The sequence below is a fragment of the Sinohyriopsis cumingii genome, unplaced genomic scaffold, assembly GCF_028554795.1.
Source record: "Sinohyriopsis cumingii isolate HCF-2022 unplaced genomic scaffold, ASM2855479v2 utg000552l, whole genome shotgun sequence".
Lineage (NCBI taxonomy): Eukaryota > Metazoa > Mollusca > Bivalvia > Unionida > Unionidae > Sinohyriopsis > Sinohyriopsis cumingii.
The window spans coordinates 1,096,381-1,121,432 of record NW_028315908.1 but is presented as its reverse complement, the minus strand read 5'-3'; the positions used below and the strand labels follow the sequence as shown (position 1 = coordinate 1,121,432).

The 25,052-nt window shown below is 33.0% G+C and overlaps 1 protein-coding gene across 1 annotated transcript in view; it reads left to right on the top strand.

Moving 5' to 3' along the window:
* LOC149773821 (uncharacterized) overlaps window positions 1–14,823 on the top strand; it is a 30,374-nt gene extending 15,551 nt beyond the window's left edge. The window contains exons 2-8 of the mRNA XM_089945969.1: window positions 698–938; window positions 2,191–2,403; window positions 3,561–3,600; window positions 6,504–6,603; window positions 7,390–7,898; window positions 11,825–11,977; window positions 13,449–14,823. Coding sequence (XP_089802095.1) covers window positions 698–938; window positions 2,191–2,403; window positions 3,561–3,600; window positions 6,504–6,603; window positions 7,390–7,898; window positions 11,825–11,977; window positions 13,449–13,608 — 1,416 coding nt within the window. The 3' untranslated portion in view covers window positions 13,609–14,823. The remainder of the gene's footprint in view (window positions 1–697; window positions 939–2,190; window positions 2,404–3,560; window positions 3,601–6,503; window positions 6,604–7,389; window positions 7,899–11,824; window positions 11,978–13,448) is intronic.
* The last annotated feature ends 10,229 nt before the right edge of the window (window positions 14,824–25,052 follow it).

Here is a 25,052-nt window from a genome sequence, read left to right as displayed (position 1 = left end):
GGAGCTAAACATGAATTTTCAAATATAATGCGACATTTTTAGTTTCCAAATAGCTTGGCGAAATGATGCCTGGTCCTGATAATCTTTTTACGAAGATATCTGAGATTTAAAAAAATTAATTGTCAGCGTCGAAGAGGGTAACTACTACATAAGAATCCAGGTAGAGTTTTTTTTTCTTTAAACGTTCATTGAGAACAACAACACGTAGCAGTTTGAAAACATGAACACTGAAAAAGGTAGGTGGTCGGCTTATCTCAGGAAGAATATTCTCATAGATATTACAGGTTGTGACATAAAATTAATTTGACTTAACACACACACACACACACACACACACACACACACACACCAAACATTTAAAAACTAGTTTTTATTTGCCTTTAGAAGCGCTTTCGACTGTGAATGAGTCTCGGTCAAATGCACATTGGAACGAGAGACAAAATAAGTAATAGACAGAAAACAAAGCGTCTTGATTACAAAAGTTTTAATGGAAGTATTGGTTTAAACTCAGACGAAATCACAACAGTTTATATGACTTTGTTTAAAGTAAGTATTGGTTGAAAATATTAGATATTGCGCTGGATTGCTATCAACTCAGATGATAATCATTAGAGTTGAAACCAGTTATGCGTGACATCAAACATTCTTGTCCAATGGATATTTTTATTTTAAAATCATTTAATTTTGTCATTCCCAGTCTTCAGATGAGTCATTACAATTCATAACCACCATAGAAGAGGCCTACAAAGTGCTACGCGATCCTGCAGAAAGAGAGACATACAACAGAAATCATCCCGATGTCGGAATTTGCAAATCATGGTGGAATTCATTACGTGATGAATGGGATAAACTGACCATTTCATACAGAAGGAAGGATCTATATAACAGTATAATCCAAGCGCTCCATGATGTATTTTTCAACTGCCAAATCTTAACATGTAAGTGCAGAGCTTTTGGGGCCTTTTCACTTTCGATATGTAAAGCAATTATATCAATTGTTGCGACCGTCAATGACGTGCAGTCTGTAAGCGTTGGTGCTTTTGCATTGTCAGCGATAGATCCAGGCAGCCAGCATGCTTGGGCTCAATATTTGAAAGGAAGGGTTAGCTAAACGAGTATACTTTAATGGATAGGGAACGCAAATCACTGCCCAAATAGTAAGCGTGATCCTCAATACCACATTCCCCAGAGTTTGGGCTGATTCCTAGAAAACAAAGCTTGCTTGTTGATTCTATGGTTCTCAATGAAAATGGTGGCAGTCATGCATTAGGTATGACTGCCATAACGACTGTCTTAGAAATATTGTTGTCGTTACTACCCTTGAATGGATGATCATTATGACATAGGGTTTTCACCAAAAAACTTCCAATTATGTCCCAAGTGAAAACAGCACCAAGCTGATATTCAGCATGTGTATAACAGCAGATAATTTGAAAATCTTATTATCACTGAAGACTATAAGAGATGGTTTCAGTACTCGACAGTTTAAAGGCAGAAACTGTCTTATCTTGAATTCTTAAAAAATTGTTTTTGCCCAGTAAAATGTAAAACAAAGAAATAATTATACTTGCCAATTTAAATTGTTTCAGTTCATGGGTACCCACACATAGGGGCATGGGAGGCACTTGCCCCCCATTTGTCATGTAAATATATTTTGGCCTTCATCCGTAAAACTTAGTAGTTGATCGCTACATGTCCACCACCCCACCTCCCACAAAAAAATTCTGTTGGCACCCCTGTTTCAGTCTTACTGGATTCTCAGCGATAGGTTGATTGCTTTTCATTCGTAATTTTATTAAGAAAAGAAGAAAGGAATATGCATTTGTGCAGGAGCACAAGTTCCATAGTGTAATTGCCCAGAGAACTTCACGTGATAGACGTAGCAGACAAGATATAATACGAAAGGTGAGAGAGGTTCCAATTCTCGGGCATGTACAAGTCTCGGATTTAAAATTATACTGATCTTCAGTTACAACTGGATTCGAAGCCTCAGAATTACAAGCGAAAAAAATACCTCATTAGCTAATGAAAACATTGCAATATAATATCTTTTTGCTATAAATCAGATAAAGAAATTAAAATGTATTTTTAAGCTAGAATTAAAAAGCAACGAGTCCCACATTTTCTAAAGTCGAATAATTACAGTAAATCTCTTGTCAATTACGTGTATTATCTGTTCTTAAATTTCAGTCCACTTCATCAGAAATGTTGTAAATGAGGTTCCTATTTTTATGTCCAAGCTCAAAAATGCAACTGACAAGTGGATACACAAAGAGTCTATTAGATCGACAGGATTCAGGTCCAGTAGTGAGACTAGTTCCAGGTCACATGGCAAGAAAGAGTGGTTTTTTCCAGAGTACCCTTTTTTAAATGTATCATTCAGGGATTTCTTGACGGTGCTTGGTAAGATATATACATATTTGTAAATACTCATAAAAGGTCACCTTGCTGATCATTTTGTTATTTAGATTTCTAGATTGCTTCAGATATTTTATCTCAAGCATTATTCCGTTTATAAGATACTTGACAATTTTCTCCTTACTGTCTGCTACATGACTTTTGTATTATATGTGCAAATATTAAAATGATTCTTCCCAAAGTATACATTCATTGGTACAGTTTATATTAATTTATTTAATGTTTAACCAGTTTAACTAGTTAATTCCTTCCTACTCATATTCAGCTATAGTTGAAATGTATCCATTAAATATATCAACATGAATGTACCTTCCAGCTATAGTTGAAATGTATCTATTAAATATATCAACATGAATGTACCATCCAGCTATAGTTTTTGCTTACCTACCCAGAAGTTCTTGTCCCCGTTACTGATTTAAAAAAAAACATCAAGGGTATAACAAATTTTTTAAAAGTACTCATTTTATTCATTGATGTATAATTTCTAACTTGATTGCCAACAGGCAGTCACTAAATTGTCACCTTCTCCATGTTTAAAATCTAATGGAACTTCAATGAGTCTGAGTTTTTCACACAAAATAAGTGATGTAGTGTTTGGTAAACTCTGGATAATTCCATTAATTTCTGTAACTTTGAGATGTAATGACATATTGTTTCTCCCTTTATCCACATTTTTTCATGTGGAAATATTAGAATTAGACATTGAATGCACTGGAAGCAGATGACAGTGTTACCTTCTGTGAATATATAGGCCTACAATGAAATTGGACTCTTTTATCAACTATAAAATTATATTGAAACTTATATTTGGTTTTTAATGCAAATAAGAAAACAATGTTAGGGGAACACTTTGCGAGAATTAAGTTAGAAATTATATATCAATGAATTAAACGAATCAGCTTAGAGCATTTTTTTTATATATTTTTGATGCTTTTTTTTAAAAATCAGTGGGTACAATCTGCCATGGGGTGAAGTGGAAACTTCAGAATTTCTGTTTATTCTCTTCCTTTCCATTTAGTGTTTTTTTCTGTCTTCATTCTGGCAGACCAGACAACTGCCACTTTATCTCATAAGCAAACAATGCACATATATGTCTATTCAAATCTGGTTATATCGCTTTAACATATTGCTGTATTTTTCAGGCCTTTCCTTAGTTTGTCTGATCTCTAAATACCTGAGCAGGTAAGAGCTTTCTTGAATATGCATTTTGTTATGTTATTAATATATATTCTTTAGATCCTCATTAAACATGAATGATATGACCTTCATGTCATTCAGAATGTATGGCATCCATAAATACATCTCTGCTTAATGTGAATTATTTTTGGTCATTAAAAGATATCATTTGTTTTTATGTTTTCTTACAATGAAAGCCGTATGTATGTATCATGAAAACCAAATGCAAGAATCTTCCAAAGAAAACTGTTTTCTTTCGAGTAATAAAGGTTTATAAGTATTATGCTGTGATTTGAGAAACCCACCAGCAATTCAAGCCTCTCAAACGCATTTTTGTACTTATATTTACTTTAATGATGTATTCTTTAACTTTATAATTAAGAAAATTTGTTTAGATAGTTATCAAAAGTCTATGAACAGTTTAGAACAAAGCCAAGGGACTTAATTCAAAGTTTTGTAGTATAATTTCTACTTTATTTATCAGCATAAACAGCTTATGAACACATTGCATAATAAAATGCTAAAATGGAATTCTAGTTATTGACTGTTTCCATTGATGATGCACAATACCAGAAATTATCATTGATGACAGTAAAATATTTTTCGAAGTGAACAAACCTAAATGACAAGGAAAAAAACAAAAAGTAGTTTTATTTATGTTATTTTATATCATTGTTGTTAATTTCATTCTTAAACTTTGAAAAATGTTTGAAAATTTGCTTAACAAATTGTTTTTGTGGGATGTTAACTGTATAGCTGGGATACATTTAAAAATTTTCAGAATCATATTATTACAGATGTTTACATGGGATTCGTGCGCTGATTCAGAATGCATTTCACAAAACTCTAGTGATGGTATCTCAAGATCTTTGTCCTAGACTGCTGGTGAATTTAATTCATTTTCAGTATTTATCCTAATGGTGTACTGTGTAATTATGGAACTTGAAAATTTATTTAAAAGTTGGCATTTCTGATATGGAATACAGTTTCCTGAACTTAAGTGTTGTTGATAGGAAATTTGTCATGTTATATCAGTTGTTTTGGACAGCTGTGGTCAAATCAACTATCAAATTGCCTTATATCAAGAATCAAGAAATATCAACTATTATGAAAAATGGGTTAGGGCCAGTCATGGAATGATAATACTTGTTGATATCTTATAATTCATATGATACATGTAGATACATGTAGTGTACATTCATTGGTGTGTATACTAGAACTGTGTGATGCCACAAATGTCACAATATATGTGCTATGGTACACATTTCCAACTCTGGTACATATAATGGTACAAAATTTCTGACAGGTTATGTATCAAGACACATAAATCTTTATATGATATGTATCATAGTAAAAAGTCCTAATATAAAAGTCATGTAAGAAATGCACATTAGTTTGTTCTGATGTATGTATAAATCCAGATACAATACATACCAAATAATGAGCTTTATTTGTGTAATGATAATATATTTAAACTCACCTGCTCCAGTTGATTTAATAAATGTTTATATTTAAGATGATCATAATAAAACAAAATATCAGACTAAAATTAGTATTTGAAGAGGATAGGATATACTATCTTACCTTAAAATGTTAGTATTCCTAATTGATATAACTTTATTGTTAAAGCTCTAACGTGTGTACCCTATCCTATTCACAATGTTACTACATGTATATACCATACCTCCAACGCATAAAGAACACCATGTCTTTACTATGCATAAAGAACACCATGTCTTTACTATACATAAAAACACCATGTCTTTACTATGCATAAAGAACACCATGTCTTTACTATCCATAAAGAACACCATGTCTTTACTATACATAAAGAACACCATGTCTTTACTATACATAGAGAACACAATGTCTTTACTATGCATAAAGAACACCATGTCTTTACTATGCATAAAGAACACCATGTCTTTACTATACATAGAGAACACCATGTCTTTACTATATATAAAGAACACCATGTCTTTACTATGCATAAAGAATACCATGTCTTTACTATGCATAAAGAACACCATGTCTTTACTATGCATAAAGAACACCATGTCTTTACTATGCATCCTGCAAGATGAGGCATCTAAGTTGCATACATAAAACAACAAAAGAGCTCATAATAAATGAGGTTTTTCTTCTTACTTGGGATACTAATATATTTTTCAAACAAAGGTTTGTAGATCTTCATTTTTGCCCATATTTGTGTTACTTTGATGAACTTGGCGACATAAGTACATGATAATTTTTTAGTTGAACACATTTGAGATGGTTGTGTATATATACTTTTGTTTATCAGTTTTCACCAATACAGGTCAAAGTTAGGAATATTGCCCAGTTTATTTCATTTTCAAGCATTTTATCAAAAGTATGATGTCAACATATTTTACCTGTTATAAGAAATGTTACAGCTGACATGTTATGTTATTCCGATGATATACATCATTTGCTGTTATCGATTTCATATCTGGAGAGTAACAGTTACACAGTCGCCAAACTTTGTGGACAGCTTGCACTTGGGGTCAAAAGATTAAAGGGAAAGGTCATTGTGGCTTGAAAAGCATTTACAAAACAATGACATTATCTTTACATCACAGACCTGAATCAAAACTTTGTGTGTTCTGGCTGTACATGGATAATGAAAAAGTCTATTGACTTGGGGTCAAAGGTCAAGGTCACTGACATGAAGAAGAAAAGTGGCTTCAGCACAAAAATGTCAGTTATCTATATAAAGCAGTATTAAACATGGGGCAGATAAGCTGTTCACAGAACTCTTCTTCTGGTTTTAGATAGTCATTTTATTCATTTCATTACTATATTGCCACAATGCAAATTTACAAAGTATATGCTCTTTTAACCAGGTTTAAAAGCCTTAAAATATGTCATTGTATGACCTTCTATTTCAGGTCAAAGGTTGTTCAAGCAGTATCATTTCCATTTGTTTTTGACCTGGTTATATTTCCTATCTGGCTGGCAGTTTATCTTCCATTGTTGATCTTGAGAAAGGTAAGCAACATGGAGGTATAAGTGCATGTAAATTAATTGCTCTGAATGTATAAGAAACATTAAATAATGCATTGATACTTTGGTGACTCATGTGGTGTTATTTGCCTTACATCCATTTTTGTACTTCATTTTCATCGATCACCTATTTGTAATTAAGTATTCACAAGATTTTGAAACAATCCAGGTGACATGGAGATCAGTGGTTGACAATTCTCTCACTTGGCTAGCATGGGCAACTAAAAGTTATTGTTTAGTCAGTGACAAGTATATAAATTAAAAGTAAATTTCATTGCAGCATTTTGTATTAGCACCATCTAGTTCTCCTCAGCCTTATTCTCTTTCTTGTTCCTGCTACTGCTTTTCTTGTAATACTACCATCTAATTTTCCTCAACCTTTTTCTCTTCCCATGCTACTCCTTTTCTTCTGTCATTTGTATACATTGTGTTAATAAGATGCAAATGTTTTGGTTTTGGTTTCTACATTACTTAGCTAAGTATGCTTGATCACTAATGGCTGCATAACTATTATCAGTTACATTACCTATTATCAGTTACACTGTTATTGGTTATATTAACTATTATCAGTTATATTAGCTGTTATGAGTTAAAAGTTGTTTAGGACAAAATAATGCAGATTACTACTGGGTCAAGTTTTTAAAAATTCTTTCTACTTGCCTGTTTAACTCTGATGTATGTGTGCATTTTTGTGTGTACCCATGTGTATGTGATAATAATTTCTGATAAAATTCGAAATTGCAACCTGAATTTTGTAACTTTTTGTTTCAGATGACAGTTATATTTGCACTTGTCCTGGTCTTCATTGAAATAGCTGTATATAGAACATTTGCCAGGCAAATACTGTCAGACATCTTGCAAAACATTGATGAAGGCATAACAAATCATGAAAAAGAGATTTTCTACTATATTCTTGTGGCAACAATCATCTCATTTCCATTCTTTAATAAATATCAAAACCAAATTCACTTTTTTACACCAATATTTATAGGTGCTGTGACTCATATGGCTACCTGTGTTGCAGTGTTCGAAGCAATGCCATTTGCAGATGCAGTTTCCTTTTTCGTGTGCTTGACCATGTTAATCGTTCTAATTGACAAGTTTCCAATTGCAATTACTGCTTTCATGTACTTGTTGATACAGATCATTTCTGGTTATTGCTTAGACGCATCACCAATACTATTTATCTCAACAATAAGTCTGGTATTCACGAGCTGTCCAATTTCATACTTGTTTGAAGGAGCAAGACAATCATCGCTTTATTATCTACAGTTGTTGTGGTAAGTTTGTATGCTTTAACCCCTTCCCTTATGCCTTTACATATATGTTTGGCATGAAATATAACAGCATGCCTTCCTTAATACAGATACCAGTACAGCAATTATTTGATAAGAAATATTCCAGCATACTTTCCTTAATACAAATACCAGTACAATAATTATTTGACAAGAAATATTCCAGCATACTTTCCTTAATACAAATACCAGTACAGTAATTATTTGACAAGAAATATTCCAGCATACTTTCCTTAATACAGATACCAGTACAGTAATTATTTGACAAGAAATATTCCAGCATGCTTTCCTTAATACAGATACCAGTACAATAATTATTTGACAAGAAATATTCCAGCATACTTTCCTTAATACAGATACCAGTACAATAATTGTTTGACAAGAAATGTACCAGCAAACTTTCCTTTATATAATTACCAGAACAATAATGGTTTGACTTGAAACATAGCAGTGTACTGTCCTTAATACAGATACCAGTACAGTAATTTTTTCCAATAGTCAGAATACTATAAAAACACAGTTCCTCCAATGCAGTAAATGAAGCAGGTTTTCTTTATTTGAAACATATCTATTGATGCTAAGAAAGGTCATTTATGTGGAAACCTTCACTGCTGTAGATAAAACAGGTTTAATTTACTTACCACACCTTTGAGAGAATTGATGCATTTTGAATATAATTTGTAAGATAAAATGGTGGTGAATACTATGATTATATTGATGTATGTGTCAGTGCAGCAGCAATACCCATAAGTATATGATCAATGGGTACAGTCTCCCATGAAGGAGAGAAAAGAAAGCTGACACAAAAATTTGGTTATCAATTAAAAAGGAATCATGAACTATATCATTGTAGGATATACAGCCAAACATAACATGTAATAATACATATGATATAAAGCTGATCATAATTAATAATACAAATGATATACAGCCTATCAAAAATAATAATACAAATGATATATGGCCAATCACAAGTAATAATACAAATGATATATGCCCATTCACAAGTAATAATACAAATGATATATGCCCATTCACAAGTAATAATACAAATGATATATGCCAATTCACAAGTAATAATACAAATGATATATGGCCAATCACAAGTAATAATACAAATGATATATGGCCATTCACAAGTATTAATACAAATGATATATGGCCAATCACAAGTAATAATACAAATGATATATGGCCATTCACAAGTATTAATACAAATGAGATATGCCAATCACAAGTAATAATACAAATGATTGATATATGGCCAATCACAACTAATAATACAAATGATATACAGCCTATCAAAAATAATAATACAAATGATATATGGTCAATCACAAGTAATAATACAAATGATATATGGCCAATTCACAAGTAATAATACAAATGATATATGGCCAATCACAAGTATTAATACAAATGATATATGGCCAATCACAAGTAATAATACAAATGATATATGGCCATTCACAAGTATTAATACAAATGATATATGCCAATCACAAGTAATAATACAAATGATTGATATATGGCCAATCACAAGTAATAATACAAATGATATACAGCCTATCAAAAATAATAATACAAATGATATATGGTCAATCACAAGTAATAATACAAATGATATATGGCCAATTCACAAGTAATAATACAAATGATATATGGCCAATCACAAGTAACAATACAAATGATATATGGCCATTCACAAGTATTAATACAAATGATATATGACCAATCATAAGTATTAATTCAAATGATATATGGCCATTCACAGGTAATAATACAAATAATATATGGCTAATCACATGTATTATTACAAATGATATATGGCCAATCACAAGTAATAATACAAATGATTGATATATGGCCAATCACAAGTAATAATACAAATGATATCTGGCTAATCACAAGTAATAATACAAGTGATATATGGTCAATCACAAGTAATAATACAGATGATAGTAAATCACAAGTGATATCCACAGATGGTTTACATTTAAAAAATAGGCGAGGAACACGCATGGTTTGCCTTACTAAATTTAGATCACCTATATTAACCAGCTAGCTGTTTTAATCCTCTGGTTTGTCAAAGTCCAAAAAGTCAGTACCATGATGAAATGAACATCTATTAAGAAGTTATTGTATATAATCAGTTAAAATTCAAGTACAACTGCAAAATGCATAGACACAGATCTGCCATTACATGATGTGCAAGTTGATCTGAGTCAGCTTTTTTTGTTAGGAGTAATTAGTGAATACTTTCTTATTCACAGATATGTTGCCTCACTAAATATAATTATAATCAAGGAATAAATAAATCCCAAACAAAAATAAAAGAAACAAAGTCTTGAAAGGTTGTTGAATAATACTAACAGAAAGGGAATCACCTAATTCTGATTCGTATTTATTTATCATTACACCAGTTCTTAAACATGTTGACTTTTGCTACACAATATGACACACCTTCCAAAAGCCAAGAAAAATTACTGACAAAAATTAATATTCTTATGAAAGGAAAATAGCGTCAAATAATAATCTTATCAAAGTGAAATGGTGTGAATGCTCAATAATCTGTTGAAATGGAAACAGTGCAAATGCTCGTTAATGTTATGAAAGGGAAATAGTGCCAAATCACTATAATCTTATGAAAGGAAAATAGTGCCAGTGCTCAATAATCTGATGAAATGGAAGTAGTTTCATAGTTCAATGATCTAATAAAAGGAAAATGGTGCCAGTAATAAGGTACAGTAATCTTATGAAAGGGATATAGTGTCAAAATTGAATACTGTTAGGAAAGGGAAATAGTATCAAAATTGAATACTGTTAGGAAAGAGAAATAGTGTCAAAATTGAATACTGTTAGGAAAGGGAAATAGTGTCAAAATTGAATACTGTTAGGAAAGGGATATAGTGTCAAAATTGATTACTGTTAGGAAAGAGATATAGTGTCAAAATTGAATACTGTTAGGAAAGATAAATAGTGTCAAAATTGAATACTGTTAGGAAAGGGAAATAGTGTCAAAATTGAATACTGTTAGGAAAGGGAAATAGTGTCAGAATTGATTACTGTTAGGAAAGGGATATAGTGTCAAAATTGAATACTGTTAGGAAAGGGAATAGTATCAAAATTGAAAACTGTTAGGAAAGGGAATAGTGTCAAAATTGAATACTGTTAGGAAAGAGGTATAGTGTCAAAATTGAATACTGTTAGGAAAGGGATATAGTGTCAAAATTGAATACTGTTAGGAAATGGAATAGTGTCAAAATTGAATACTGTTAGGAAAGGGATACAGTTTCAAAATTGAATACTGTTAGGAAAGGGAATAGTGTCAAAATTGAATACTGTTATGAAAGGGATATAGTGTCAAAATTGAATACTGTTAGGAAAGGGATATAGTGTCAAAATTGAATACTGTTAGGAAAGGGATATAGTATCAAAATTGAATACTGCTAGGAAAGGGAATAGTGTCAAAATTGAATACTGTTAGGAAAGGGAACAGTGTCAAAACTGAATACTGTTAGGAAAGGGATATAGTGCCAGAGCTTGAAGAAAGCTAATGAATAAGGCCAGTATACAACTAAACATAAGGTAGATGAATGTAAAGCTTAAAGTTGCAAGTAGAAACCTAAAATACCGAATGTGACTAAAGAGATTTATTTTTGAATTTTGTTACAAAATATTGTAAAATAAAGGAGAAAGAAATTTTCCCTTTAGTAATACTCTGCACTATATTTATGCTAGGCCATTATATAGAAATTTTGAGAGAAATCATTACCGAATGTCAAGAAGGAAAAAAAAACAGGAACATTTACTCTCATTTCCAAGAGTTGTGTATTGGCTTTGCTCAAAATCATTGAAAATACTAATTTAGTTTACCAACTTGAATTTTTATTCATATTTTCTCTTGCAAGGTGGAAGCTGAAGTGGCACAGCAGATTTCAGACAATGGATACATATGATATAGTTGGAAAAGAAGAGACAGAGAGAGCTCTGCAGGCCCTCAGAGAATACTGCAAACAGGATGGAAATGGTGCAATACCAAATCACCTTAGAGATGATGCAAGGTATGAATAGCTTTATTAATTATAGATTATCTTCTGCTTCAAATGCTCGCTACATTTCCTGCTCAGTAGAATAAATCCAAATGTATTTAACTCTCTTTCCTTGAAGCTGTTGCTTAAGCACAAATACCATATTGAAGCCAATAGACTTTAGAAAAAATAATAAATTAGCTTGTTTTGAAAAGATGTCAGTTTTATTTAAAAACAATCCTTTTAAATGCGAATAATATATTTACAGTAGAGTTGAAGCAAAGCTGTATTAAGTAAAACATTAGCTTTTGGAAGTTTGAATTTTTTTAATGTAGATTTTCTTTTCCAAATATTACATAATAAGTAACAAAAATGAGCTATTGTAAGTGTGAATTTTGTTTATGTAGATTGTTTCTTTTCAAAATATTACTGACACCCTTTTATGCAGTTCATTTTAATTCTGGGTATATCTTAAAACATTACTAAACTTTTTGCAAGAAAATATTGCAGTGGCATTTAAGAAGCTGTTCACCATCTTATAACTTCCTCTATATGTGTATGTAGATAGATGCATACATATTTATCCAATTGATCAAAATAAATAGGAAAAGTCCCAATTCTCATAACATTTGAGGACTTTTAAGGCATCACACAAATATATTATCTTTTATTCAATTTTGCTATGAAACATAATTCAAAAATATATTGATAATTTCTAGATTATGATGAGTGAATACTGTTTTAAATACAGATATGCTGTAGCCTAGCTTCTTTCGAATGTCACATTTATATTGCCTTTTATCATTCATGTTGTACAAAGTTTTTGCAAACAACAAACAATAAAGAATATATATATATATATAGTAAATCATAAATTCTAAAGTTAATGATAGTTTATTGTTAGAGTATGATATATGGATGTAGTTAAGAGGTTAAAGGTCAGTCTTGATAAAAGTAAAATTTCCCTTTTTGTCTGGGTTCATTGTATTTTGAACTGACAGTGTGTGTGTCATTGTTATTGTGAATACTACATCTATGATCTACATGTACCTACAGTTACCTGATTGTTTACTATTTTTGGGATATTGTGGCTGTTATTTTACAAGTTAGCCCATCTCAGACTTGCTGTTTATGGTTTTCTGTGACTTTATCCACATTGTAGCTGACTTTTGAACTTTCGGTGGGCTTTATTTGTTAATCTTTGGTAAGTGGAGGGCACCATGACTTGGTGAAAAATGTCAGAAATGAAATGGAATATGAAATGAAGCACATCTGTTAAATTTTAATGATTACATGAATTAACGCATGCATAATTATACACAACTCCTCCTTGTTCCATATCAGAACATGGAATCATTTTTTGGTATATATGTATAAAATTTCATGGTCAGGTTAGGCAGATCTTGGTGGTAGAATGTGGAATCGATTCCTTAGAAAAGGATAGGAGCCTGTTGATAAGATGCAGATTTCTAGCTGTTGTCATTATGTTGTTTTTCATCAACAGGTTCCAGCAGTTTCTGGAAGGTGCGAATCATGTTGGAGAAACAAAACATGAAGAACAAATCGATGAAACCAATGTTATAACTTTGCAACAGGAGATTAGTTTTTATCTTATTTTAAATATTTGTTGTATCTTTGTAATGTTTATTTATGAATTTTATTAATTAGTTAAATATATCTTGTTGACAAGAAATAACTTTTTATTTTGAACACACTTTTGCATATTTGTAATGTTTACTGTTTTCATGTCTACTGACTTACATACATTAAAAATGTATATTTATGTCTGAAATAAAATCTATCGGTTGAGGACATGTATGCATGAATATATGTGTGAGTAACATTTTAAATTACAAGTTAATTATGTTAGTAAGGGAAGCAATAACATTTCTGTGCTGGCTTTTTGGAATGTTTCTGCCTCTGATACTTGTGTGAAAGCTTAATCATATGCACTTGTAAAACAAATTTTGTGTATATTTTAAACTTTTTTGCAAATTTTGTGTATATTTTAAACTGTTTTGCATTTAAGTACTTGGCCATATATAACTCAACCTATCTTTCCAGCTACTCAGGGGAATGAATAAGTTATGCTGTATGAGGCATGTAGATGGATAGAGGATGTGATTGTGAAAGGGAGGAAACCTTTGTTAAAGGGAGAGAACCATTGATAGAGTTTGCACTGTATAATCAACATTCATTTTGGGCTCTAAAAATGCACATGTCCGATTACTTAATGAATGGTGACTGGATAAGGATGAGTAACTTTTTCAATAAAATTGCAAGAAGCTATAGTCACCATTTGGACTTTGTCCTGCAGCAGTAATTACAAGTATGAAATTCTTTTTATTATTTAATATAACTTTACCCTGCATTACAACAATAAATGATATCGGTTGATATGTGTTTTTATTGTTGTCAATCTTTCTCATACATTTCAGCAAGAGGTGATATTGGTTGTTATGTGTTATAATTGTTGTCAATCTTTCTCTTTTGAAATTTGTATGAGAGATGTTACATATACAAATTTTATTGTATGGAGTAGAATTTACCAATATGAATACTTGTGTCCATGTGACCCATTCTTTGTATTCAGGATGCAGATCAATCATCATAATTTTTAAGCTGCTATTTACCTTTTGTACAAGAAATGTTTTTATGGTTTGAACAGCCTTTAAACGTTATTGAAATTTACAGGTAGCCTTTAAAAGTCCTTAAATTCAGTCAGGAATTGAAAATTCTTTGAATGTTGAAAAATGGTACTTACAAGTCTTTGAATTTCACATTATCAGATCTTTGTTGCACAGAAAGATTTATATATGAAGTAGTTCAGTTTTTCTTTTAATTGGTGAAAGTTTTGTTTGAATAAAAAAGTAAAGTTTCACTTGTTTTTGAAATGCCCAAAGTGCTGTTACAAGCATAGCATGTTTAACACCATATATATATTTCCTTTTAATTCGATCTCATATTATACATTCTACCATGTATTCCCGTTTAATTGGATCTCATATGATACATCCCCAACTGGTATTGCCATTAATTGTTGTAAGAAGCAGAGTGATGATCTGCTTAACAGAGAAAACAACAACAAGCAAATTCAAACATGACAGAGAAGAGCAAGCAATTTTCCAATTAACAATACAAATATTCTGATCAGTTGTGGAAAAATAAACAATCTTCTGAGGCAGCGGAAAAGGCAGAGCAATTTCCTGCTTAAAAATACAAATGGCAGACATGCATGCATATGTTTTCTGCTTTCACTTGTCTGGAAAGTGTGTTCAATGACATTTTTTGTCAGAGTTGGGTTAGAGAAGCAAAGGGTGATGTGTACAAGGTGTAGTGAGTTTTTGTCAGAGTTGGATTAGAGAAGCAAAGGGTGATGTGTACAAGGCGTAGTGTGAGTTTTGTCAGAGTTGGGTTAGAGAAGCAAAGGGTGATGTGTACAAGGTGTAGTGTGAGTTTTGTCAGAGTTGGGTTAGAGAAGCAAAGGGTGATGTGTACAAGGCGTAGTGTGAGTTTTTGTCAGAGTTGGGTTAGAGAAGCAAAGGGTGATGTGTACAAGGTGTAGTGTGAGTTTTGTCAGAGTTGGGTTAGAGAAGCAAAGGGTGATGTGTACAAGGCGTAGTGTGAGTTTTTGTCAGAGTTGGGTTAGAGAAGCAAAGGGTGATGTGTACAAGGTGTAGTGTGAGTTTTGTCAGAGTTGGGTTAGAGAAGCAAAGGGTGATGTGTACAAGGCGTAGTGTGAGTTTTTGTCAGAGTTGGGTTAGAGAAGCAAAGGGTGATGTGTACAAGGTGTAGTGTGAGTTTTGTCAGAGTTGGGTTAGAGAAGCAAAGGGTGATGTGTACAAGGCGTAGTGTGAGTTTTTGTCAGAGTTGGGTTAGAGAAGCAAAGGGTGATGTGTACAAGGTGTAGTGTGAGTTTTGTCAGAGTTGGGTTAGAGAAGCAAAGGGTGATGTGTACAAGGCGTAGTGTGAGTTTTTGTCAGAGTTGGGTTAGAGAAGCAAAGGGTGATGTGTACAAGGTGTAGTGTGAGTTTTGTCAGAGTTGGGTTAGAGAAGCAAAGGGTGATGTGTACAAGGTGTAGTGTGAGTTTTGTCAGAGTTGGGTTAGAGAAGCAAAGGGTGATGTGTACAAGGCGTAGTGTGAGTTTTTGTCAGAGTTGGGTTAGAGAAGCAAAGGGTGATGTGTACAAGGTGTAGTGTGAGTTTTGTCAGAGTTGGATTAGAGAAGCAAAGGGTGATGTGTACAAGGTGTAGTGTGAGTTTTGTCAGAGTTGGATTAGAGAAGCAAAGGGTGATGTGTACAAGGTGTAGTGTGAGTTCTGTTGCATGAATGTACATCTTGGGAAAATAGGTGGAAGTGCTGAAGTCACATTTAAGAAGTGAGAAGCATTTGCAAAATCTTATGAATCCTAATCCTTTCGAAATTTCTTCATCTTGAAAAATATCCTATTCAGTGCAAGTGGAAATGGTTAGCTAGACTATGGCTGAGTGTAAAATGGAAATAAATACAACGTTAAGATTAAGTGACTCTCTCTTTGCACATTTAACCCTATCACCTCCACCAGCAAGCCCTTGTAAATCTACCAGTGGCATATACGGTATTACTGGCTTTTAATAAAAATGATGTACTGAAAGCTGAAATATTGTGGACAATACAAACACTTATTATTGTTATAAATATATTGAAAATAAAACAAAGCTTCGAAAAGATTATATTTCCTGAGAGCAATGTTGCTGACCAATTTCTGATATGGTAAGATAAAGACTTCTTATATATATGTTTTGTATTGTTTAAGAATGGGTGATAAGGCCCTAAAAGGTACTTAAATTTTAGTTTGAAACTTCTGTATGAACGTTTTGTTTTTGGCAATTACAGAAATATAGATCTAATGATTGTTGTGTAAGCCTTAATCTAATTAGCTTTGAAATATCACTTGACAATAAAAGTATTCAGATATTCTACACTGGATTAGAACTGAAACACACCAACAGCTGGTTTATGTTATACATTCACTAGGGTTTAAGTTCTATGGGAAATATACTCTCAGGGCAGTCTTTACTCCCCTTCCTAGCTCTATTGATGTATTTTATTTTATAAATAATATAGAACGCCTTCTGCAGTTATTCTTCAATAACAAATAACACCACATGGTGGCAGCGGTAAAAATACAGAATTGAAATTATCATAGTTGAAAATGGCTTCATTTCAATTTACAAATCCGGACAAATTTGACTTTTCGAGACCTGAAACTTGGGGAAAAGTGGTTAGAGTACTTTGAACGCTTTCGTCAAGCGTCTGGACTTAGTGAAAAAGAGGAAGAAATTCAAGTAAATACCTTGATTTATTCCATGGGAAGTGAGGCTGATGACGTTTTGTCTTCGTTCAACTTGATAGAAGAAGATCAAAAGAAGTGGAAGCCCATGACAGAGAGATTCGTGCGATATTTCATTCCAAAGAGGAATGTATTTTTTGAAAGGGCAAAATTTAATCAAATAAAACGGGAAAGGGAGAAACAGTGGACAGTTTTGTTACACCTATATATGTGTTAGCAGATAATTGCAATTTTGGGCCACTACACGATATAATGATCAGAGATCGACTTGTAGTTGGACTGCGAGATTCAAAACTGTCTGAAAAATTGCAGTTCGATGCTAATCTAACTCTAGAGTCTGCCGTTAGTCAAGCTCGACAGTATGAGGCTGTGAAAAAGCAACAAACAACGATACGAGCAAGTGGAGAACGAATGACAGAAATGGATGCAGTAAAATCGTCCTCACTGAAATATTAGAAACAGAAACATAAAATCCCAAGTGTTCAACAGAATAATGTCAGCAGAAAAGGGTGCATGAGATGTAGAAAGAAAGATAATCATTCTCGAGACAAATGTCAAGCAAAAGAAGCAGAATGCCACAAGTGTAAGAAAAGAGGATACTATACAAAATGCTGTCTGTCAAAATCACGCCTGTGAGATTGAACAACACTTAACTTTTATTCAAGATTATACTGGAGCTGATGTGACTGTAATTCCAGAGAGGGATTTACGAAAAATCGAAGACCAAAAACTATCAAAGTCTGATCGAAAACTGTATGGACCTGGAAACTCTGAACTTAAAGTGCTGGGAAAATTTACATGTGGACTGGAATCAAACAATTCTTTCAGTGTACAAGACATATTTGTTGTAAAGGGACTGAATCAGGCACTCTTGGGCAGGCCCGCGATTCAGGCTCTCGAGATTATCGAACAGGTAAATATATCCTCAGTAAATGCCTCAGATAAAAACTCACAAAATGCAAGCAAAATGCAAGATAAATCCATAAATTTAGATAGGGATTATCGCGAGAAATATCCAAATTTGTTTAAAGGTCTAGGGAAGACAAAGTAGTTCTATAACAACTTTGGACAAAAATACCAAACATTATGCCTTATCTACCCCAAGAAAGGTTCCTATCCCTTTATTGAATAAAGTTCAAGAGGATTTGGATAGAATGGAAAAAATTGGTGTTATTTCAAAAGTAGATGAGCCCACTGACTGGTGTGCGGCAATGTTTGTCTTTCCGAAGTCATACAGCACGCTAAAAATTTGCGTGAATCTAACTAAACTGAATGAATCGGTTAAGAGAGAACCACCCACTACCATCAGTTGAAGAATCCCTTGCAAAACTAGCAGGTACAAAGTTTTTCACCAAACTTGATGCAAACTCAGGCTTTTGGACAGATTAACCTGTCAGATGATTCACGCCGCCTTAAAACTTTCATTACTCCTTTTGGTAGCTTTTATTGTAATCGTCTTCCATTTGAAATCAGTTTCGCGCCTGAATTTTTTCAGAAAAAGATGTCAGAAACTCTGGAGGACATGACGGAACACTCTGTCACATGGACGATGTTCTTGTTTTTGTGGAAAGCCCGAAACAGCATGACAAACGACTAGAAATGGTCATGAAATCAATTCATAAGGTCGGCGTCACTTTGAACGCTGAAAAGTGTGAATTTTCGAGACGATCCATTAGGTTTCTTGTTGTAGACGAAAATGGTTGCCGACCTGATCCGGAAAAAATCAAAGCTATAACTTAAATGGAAACACCGAAATGCGTAAAAGAGATACGACGATTCCTTGGTATGGCAAATCAGCTTGGCAAATGTAGTCCAAATTTGAAATTTGGCAGAAAAATCAAAACCATTACGTCAGCTTTTGAAAGGTAAAAACTTGTGGACTTGGGGTCCAGATCAAGAACAAGCTTGTAGTGATATCAAGCAAGAAATGATATCTTCACCAACTTTAGTTCATTATGATCCAAACAGAGAAACAGTTGTATCTGCAGATGCATCTTCATTTGCACTAGGTGCTGTGCTACGGCAGAAGCACGGTAGCACAAAGAGACCGGTGGCGTTCGCATCGCTAGGTATGTCAGAAACTGAACAACGCTACGCTGAAGCAAAAAAAGAGGCCCTTGCAATCACTTGGGCCTGTGAACGCTTCAGTAGCTATTTGGGTCACAATTCAAACTTGAAACTGACCATAAACCATTAGTACCATTAATGAGCACAAAAACCTTGGGAGATTTACCCCCTAGAATTCAACTCTTTAGAATGCGTTTGATGAGATTCAACTTTTGCATAGTTCATGTTGCTGGAAAAAATCTATTAACTGCTGATGCTCTATCCAGAGCACCTTTAACTTATCACTCTGAGAGTGACAGAGAATTTCAGGCTGAAACTAACGCCTATGTTGATTTCTTAGTTGGTAATTTGCCCTTATCAAATACTCGACTTGAACAAATAAAGTCTGAATATCAAAATGATTCGATTTGCAAACAACTTGTACAATTCTGTGAAAAGGGGTGGCCAGAGACATCCGCTACTGACGGAAAACTTCCATCGTACTGGGCAGATAGAGGTGAATTCAAAATGGTCTTGTAATGAAAGGTACACGCCTGGTCCTACCATAATCACTTCAAAGAGAAATCCTAGAGAGAATTCACGATGGTCACCAAGGCATAGTTAAATGACGAGAACGCGCCAAAACGTCAGTTTGGCGGAAAGGGCTAAGTACTCAGCTTGAACACTAGGTAAAGTCTTGCCAGAATTACATCGAAAACTCAAGAGATCAAGCTGAACCAATGATATCAAATGAATTTCCAAGTCGACCTTGGCAAAGATTAGCTTCAGACTTGTTTGAACTGAATGGTCAAACATATCTCTTGGTGATTGATTATTTCTCACGATACATCGAAATAGCAAAATTGCAAGGAACTGGTTCAAAAGCAATTGACAATCATCTCAAATCAATATTTGCACGACATTGTATACCAGAAGTATTAGTTTCAGATAATGGTCCGCAATACACATCCGCAATACTCAAAGAATTTGCGACAAATTATGGGTTCAGGCATACTATAAATAGTCCCAAATATCCACAGAGCAATGGTCTCGCCGAAAGAGCTGTTCAAACAATAAAAAGAATGCTTAAGAAAGCAAACGATCCTTACATAGCTCTTTTAAAATATCGCGCAACACCATTACTAAATGGATACAGCCCTGCCGAATTAGTGATGGGAAGAAAATTACAAACAACTTTGCCAATGGCACCAAACAACTTAAAGCCGAAATGGCCAGATTTAATGAAATTGAAGAAATCGGAAAACTATCAAAAGCAAACTCAAAAGAGAAATTATGACCGTCGACATCGCGCCCGAAATATAACAAAAAAAAACTCCAGGAAGGGAATAAAGTATAGAATAAAGATCATTTTTCTTCAGGAATTATTAAATCTGAGGCATCTACACCGCGTTCATACATGGTAATAACTGACCAGGGATAGATACGGCATAATAGGAGAAATTTAATTCCCATGCCTACTACATTATCAGAGCCTCTAAAAGTGACTGTTTCAAACCCTGATACCTTGACTTACTCATATAAAAGCAAAGCAGTGCCAACCAGTCAAAACGGATATTTCACACGTTCGGGAAGATTGTCAAAATCACGTGTAAATATGAAGCTGATGTAGCGTGTTTAGAAATGTGGTCATCAGATCACGTTTCGCTTTAATATAAACTTCTGAGGAAAGGAGATGTAGTGTAAGCCTTAACCTAATTAGTCTTGACATATCACTTGACAGTAAAAGTAATCAGATATTCCACACTGAACTAGAACTGATACACACCAACAGCTGGTTTATGTTATACATTCATTAGGGTTTAAGTTCCATGGAAAATATAAACTCGGGGCGGTATTTTCTTGTATTTAATAAATAGTATAGAACGCCTTCTGCAGTTATTCTTCAATAACAAATAACATTACAATACAATACTTAAAACATTTGTTGCAGTTTACTTAAGTATGTCAATCAAATAATGGCAGCATTTGCTGACATGTTGAATGATTCCGTTTGCAAATATTAACATTCTCTTGGATTTAATGCTATAGACAGTATACTATCTTATATACAGCTAGATAAATATAATGCAATAGTCTGTAGAATATCTTATATACAGCTGGATAAATATAATGCAATAGTCTGTAGAATATCTTACATACGCTGGATAAATATAATGCAATAGTCTGTAGAATATCTTCATACAGCTGGATAAATTATCACTTGACATATATTATTCATGGAAGAGAGACCTTTTTTCGTATAATGTTTTAAATTTTAAAAATGCACAAATAAAGTATCGTAGCTTTCTAACCACATGACAGAATAAATTTTTCACCTTCCAAAGTCCACACATCTAATTTCGTTAAATTATGTAATACAAAGGGTTTTCAGGATTTTCGCTTTTGCAGTTTGTTTTTAGTCAATTTTTTGTGCATTTAAGCTTTATATTTTCTCAAATTGTATATGCTATGTTGGTCGTCTCTTGTTCAGCTATTTACATGCATTACATTTGGATCATGTTTGTAGTTATCACGTTGAATTAATACATTAGGCCATCTTCTGCATACTATGATTGCAACGTTTGGTAATTGTCGAAGTTTCTTTTCTTTTCTCAAGGCTTTCTTTTTATTCATCATCATCATCATCATCCTGATCCTGTTAAATCTGTTTTCTTGTTCTGAAATATTTAATTTCGAATTATTTTCATTGCAATGGAACAAAGTAGTTTTGTTACTAAAGTGGGAACTTTTCATACGTTGATTTTAAGATCTATACAATATTCAAATCGTTTCCATCTCACCCTGCTTGAAGTTGAAAATCTGTCTTCTGACATCGATGACTCCATGCCTTTTGTCTGTGTAAGTATGTGATCATTTTGACATTAGTACCATGTACAATTAATTCATCAAATACCGAGGTTCTGTGAATACAAGAGATATAAGTGCCACGTGAATCTGAATTGTTCCTGTTCGAACTAATAATATTGAAAAGTCTCTTTATTAACATGCCAATACGGAACTATTGTGCATGTTTACACATTTTGTTTGTGCAGTAAATTCTATCAATGATATCAAAATTGCAACAAAAAAATTTCATTCACTATCCGTAGGATCTACTCACAACATTGTTTCTATTTAATCCATATATATGATTCTTTTTTCTTTTATTATAAAGATATATCTTGCTGGGATAGATATTTTTTTAAATACTATTTACAACTGCCCATATCGGTTCATCGCCAGATTTTACTTTGCCTTGGGGCATTAAGTTGTAGAAAATTCCCACCTTGATCTTAGCATCTCGTCAGGTTAAGACGTCTACTCTCAATTTGTCATTTCTTTCTTTTAATTTGATAACATAATGATTTCCGTATCCTTGTAATAAAGACCATATTTTATTTCAACAATATGTGCTCTTTACTCCAAACCTGATCCATTTGGTTTTGTTAATATTTTAAGTTTCTAGTATGTTTTAATTTTTTAAAAATATTGTCACATGTAGTTGTCACACTGCTGTATAAATGCATATGCGACAGTAAATGTGAACAAAACTGTTTAAAGATATAAATATATGTAGAAACTTGTCACAACAAACATTACAGATGCAAGAAGTGCATAGAGAAAATAACACAAAAGATAAAAATATATGAAAATGTATGTGTATATGGCATATTTACCATAATGTTTTAGAATTTCCATATGCATTTTTATAATCGTTCGCTGCATAGCATATGCTTAGATCTTAAAGAAAGGTCATTTTAAAGTATGTTTTCAAAAGATGTGATCTCTTTCTAATTTTGTTGCTGTTCTTTGCAGTTGGAACACATAAAAAAGTTAACCGCTTCATGGCGAGTTGCTTGTGTAGCAGTTGCAACTGGTACAACCTTGCATATTAGACAACTCTGCTTCAGACAAATGCTGTTGATTGACAGTTTATGATATTTTCCATCGGGATATGGGCTTGACATCTCAATATCATTTACATTTGAAGACGTTATTTTTTGTGCCTCTAAAAGCAATAGTTTATAATGATATGACATATACAAGAACATCGTATTTATATGAGCAGAATATTAATGTTGGCATGATAACATTACTAAATAGAGTTCTTGTTTGCACACAGAGGGCTTTATTTGATAAGCAGTATAAATAGTCCCTAATAAAGTATAAAGTACTATAACAATATTCTTGTAAAATATAAAACATTTGTGTTCATTATATCAAAACGAATTACATGTAGATTTTAATTATTTTGATATTTTGATTGCCTTCTTTAAAGCTCTTAAACACAAATTGTAACAGGTGATTTCATTGAATGGATGTGGACGGATCCAGTATACCCTCAAAAAGGGTTATGGACCTGGTTTAACAACTAGACACGCACATACCAATAGGGAGACGTATATGGATGCAATGTAAAATGTCCATCACAGTAGGAGCGGCATAGAAAGTTTATATCAATACTTAATGTGTGAGAATATGAAGTCAAAATATTCTGTGTAAGGAATGACATTCATCCATATCTTTTCTCTTATTACATGCATAAAGGACACAAGGGAACAAATAGGTTAAATCATGGCTATGAAATATTGTTTGATAGCTCAGACACTAGTGAAAACTACTGTATATAACAACAGCAACAACAACAAAAATCATCATCATCATCCACACGAATAACTGCAATAAGAGAATCATAAAAGGGTAGATCATGGCAACTTTATTATGATGTTAGAAAACATTCCACTTGCACCCATAATGCAAACCTTATTGCCTTGTTTGACACCCAGATTTGTTTAATATGGAACCTTTAGCCCACTTTAGCAGGTGGATTAGCGACACAAATGCCACGTTGATTTTCAGTAGGTTAATCGTGATTTACTGTGTTTAAATGATAAACGTGATAGTTATTATTAATCTGGATTAACATATTTACCAAAAGGAAAATAATATGAAAAACTGTATCCATTGCTAGAGCTTTGATATTATACATTTTGTTAAATGTAGCGGTTCGTTTCCCATAAACATTTTGGCTCTTCTGTTTAATCAGTTAGCATAGTTATTGTCGTTACGGTTTTTCCTCTCGTCACTGGTGATGGCGATGATGACACTTGTGTCAGTTGTAATTAAAGTGGTTTATTTTTGTTAGTTCTTGTTTAAGTTTCTTTTGTTTTTACACACCTTCAGCTCTCTCAAACTTTGATGTGAAAAAATATGATGCTGATGAGTAGACATTATATATCGTAGTATGGTATTGCTATTACTTTATGATTATATTGTTATTATTGTTGTTATTGTTGTTCTTGCATGAATTTTCTTCTTTGTTGTAGTTTTTACCAGTTATAAAAACTTTCTGCGTTCTACAGCCGTGTCTAATTAGTTAACATGGAATTATTAAATAATATCGTTCCAACAGCCCAAAGCAAAGAAAATAACAGAAGCACTCTAAATATCCACGATATTAATAAGCATGAGTAGTTGCATTCAGTATTGTCGAAAACTTGAAGACTGTGGTTTAACGTAGCTAATAAGTTGTGTGACAGTGGATAACAAAAGCTGTTAAAGAAAAATATATAAATATGTATTTTGTCCACAGGTCAGGACTAGACCGCAAACCATGGTTTTAAAATAGAGGAAGTGATTATTGAGATCTCGAATGAGGGCTGTTCCATTTTCTCAGAATAAACTAACAGGATATACGATTTTCGATGATGTAATGGAGCATGTATTAA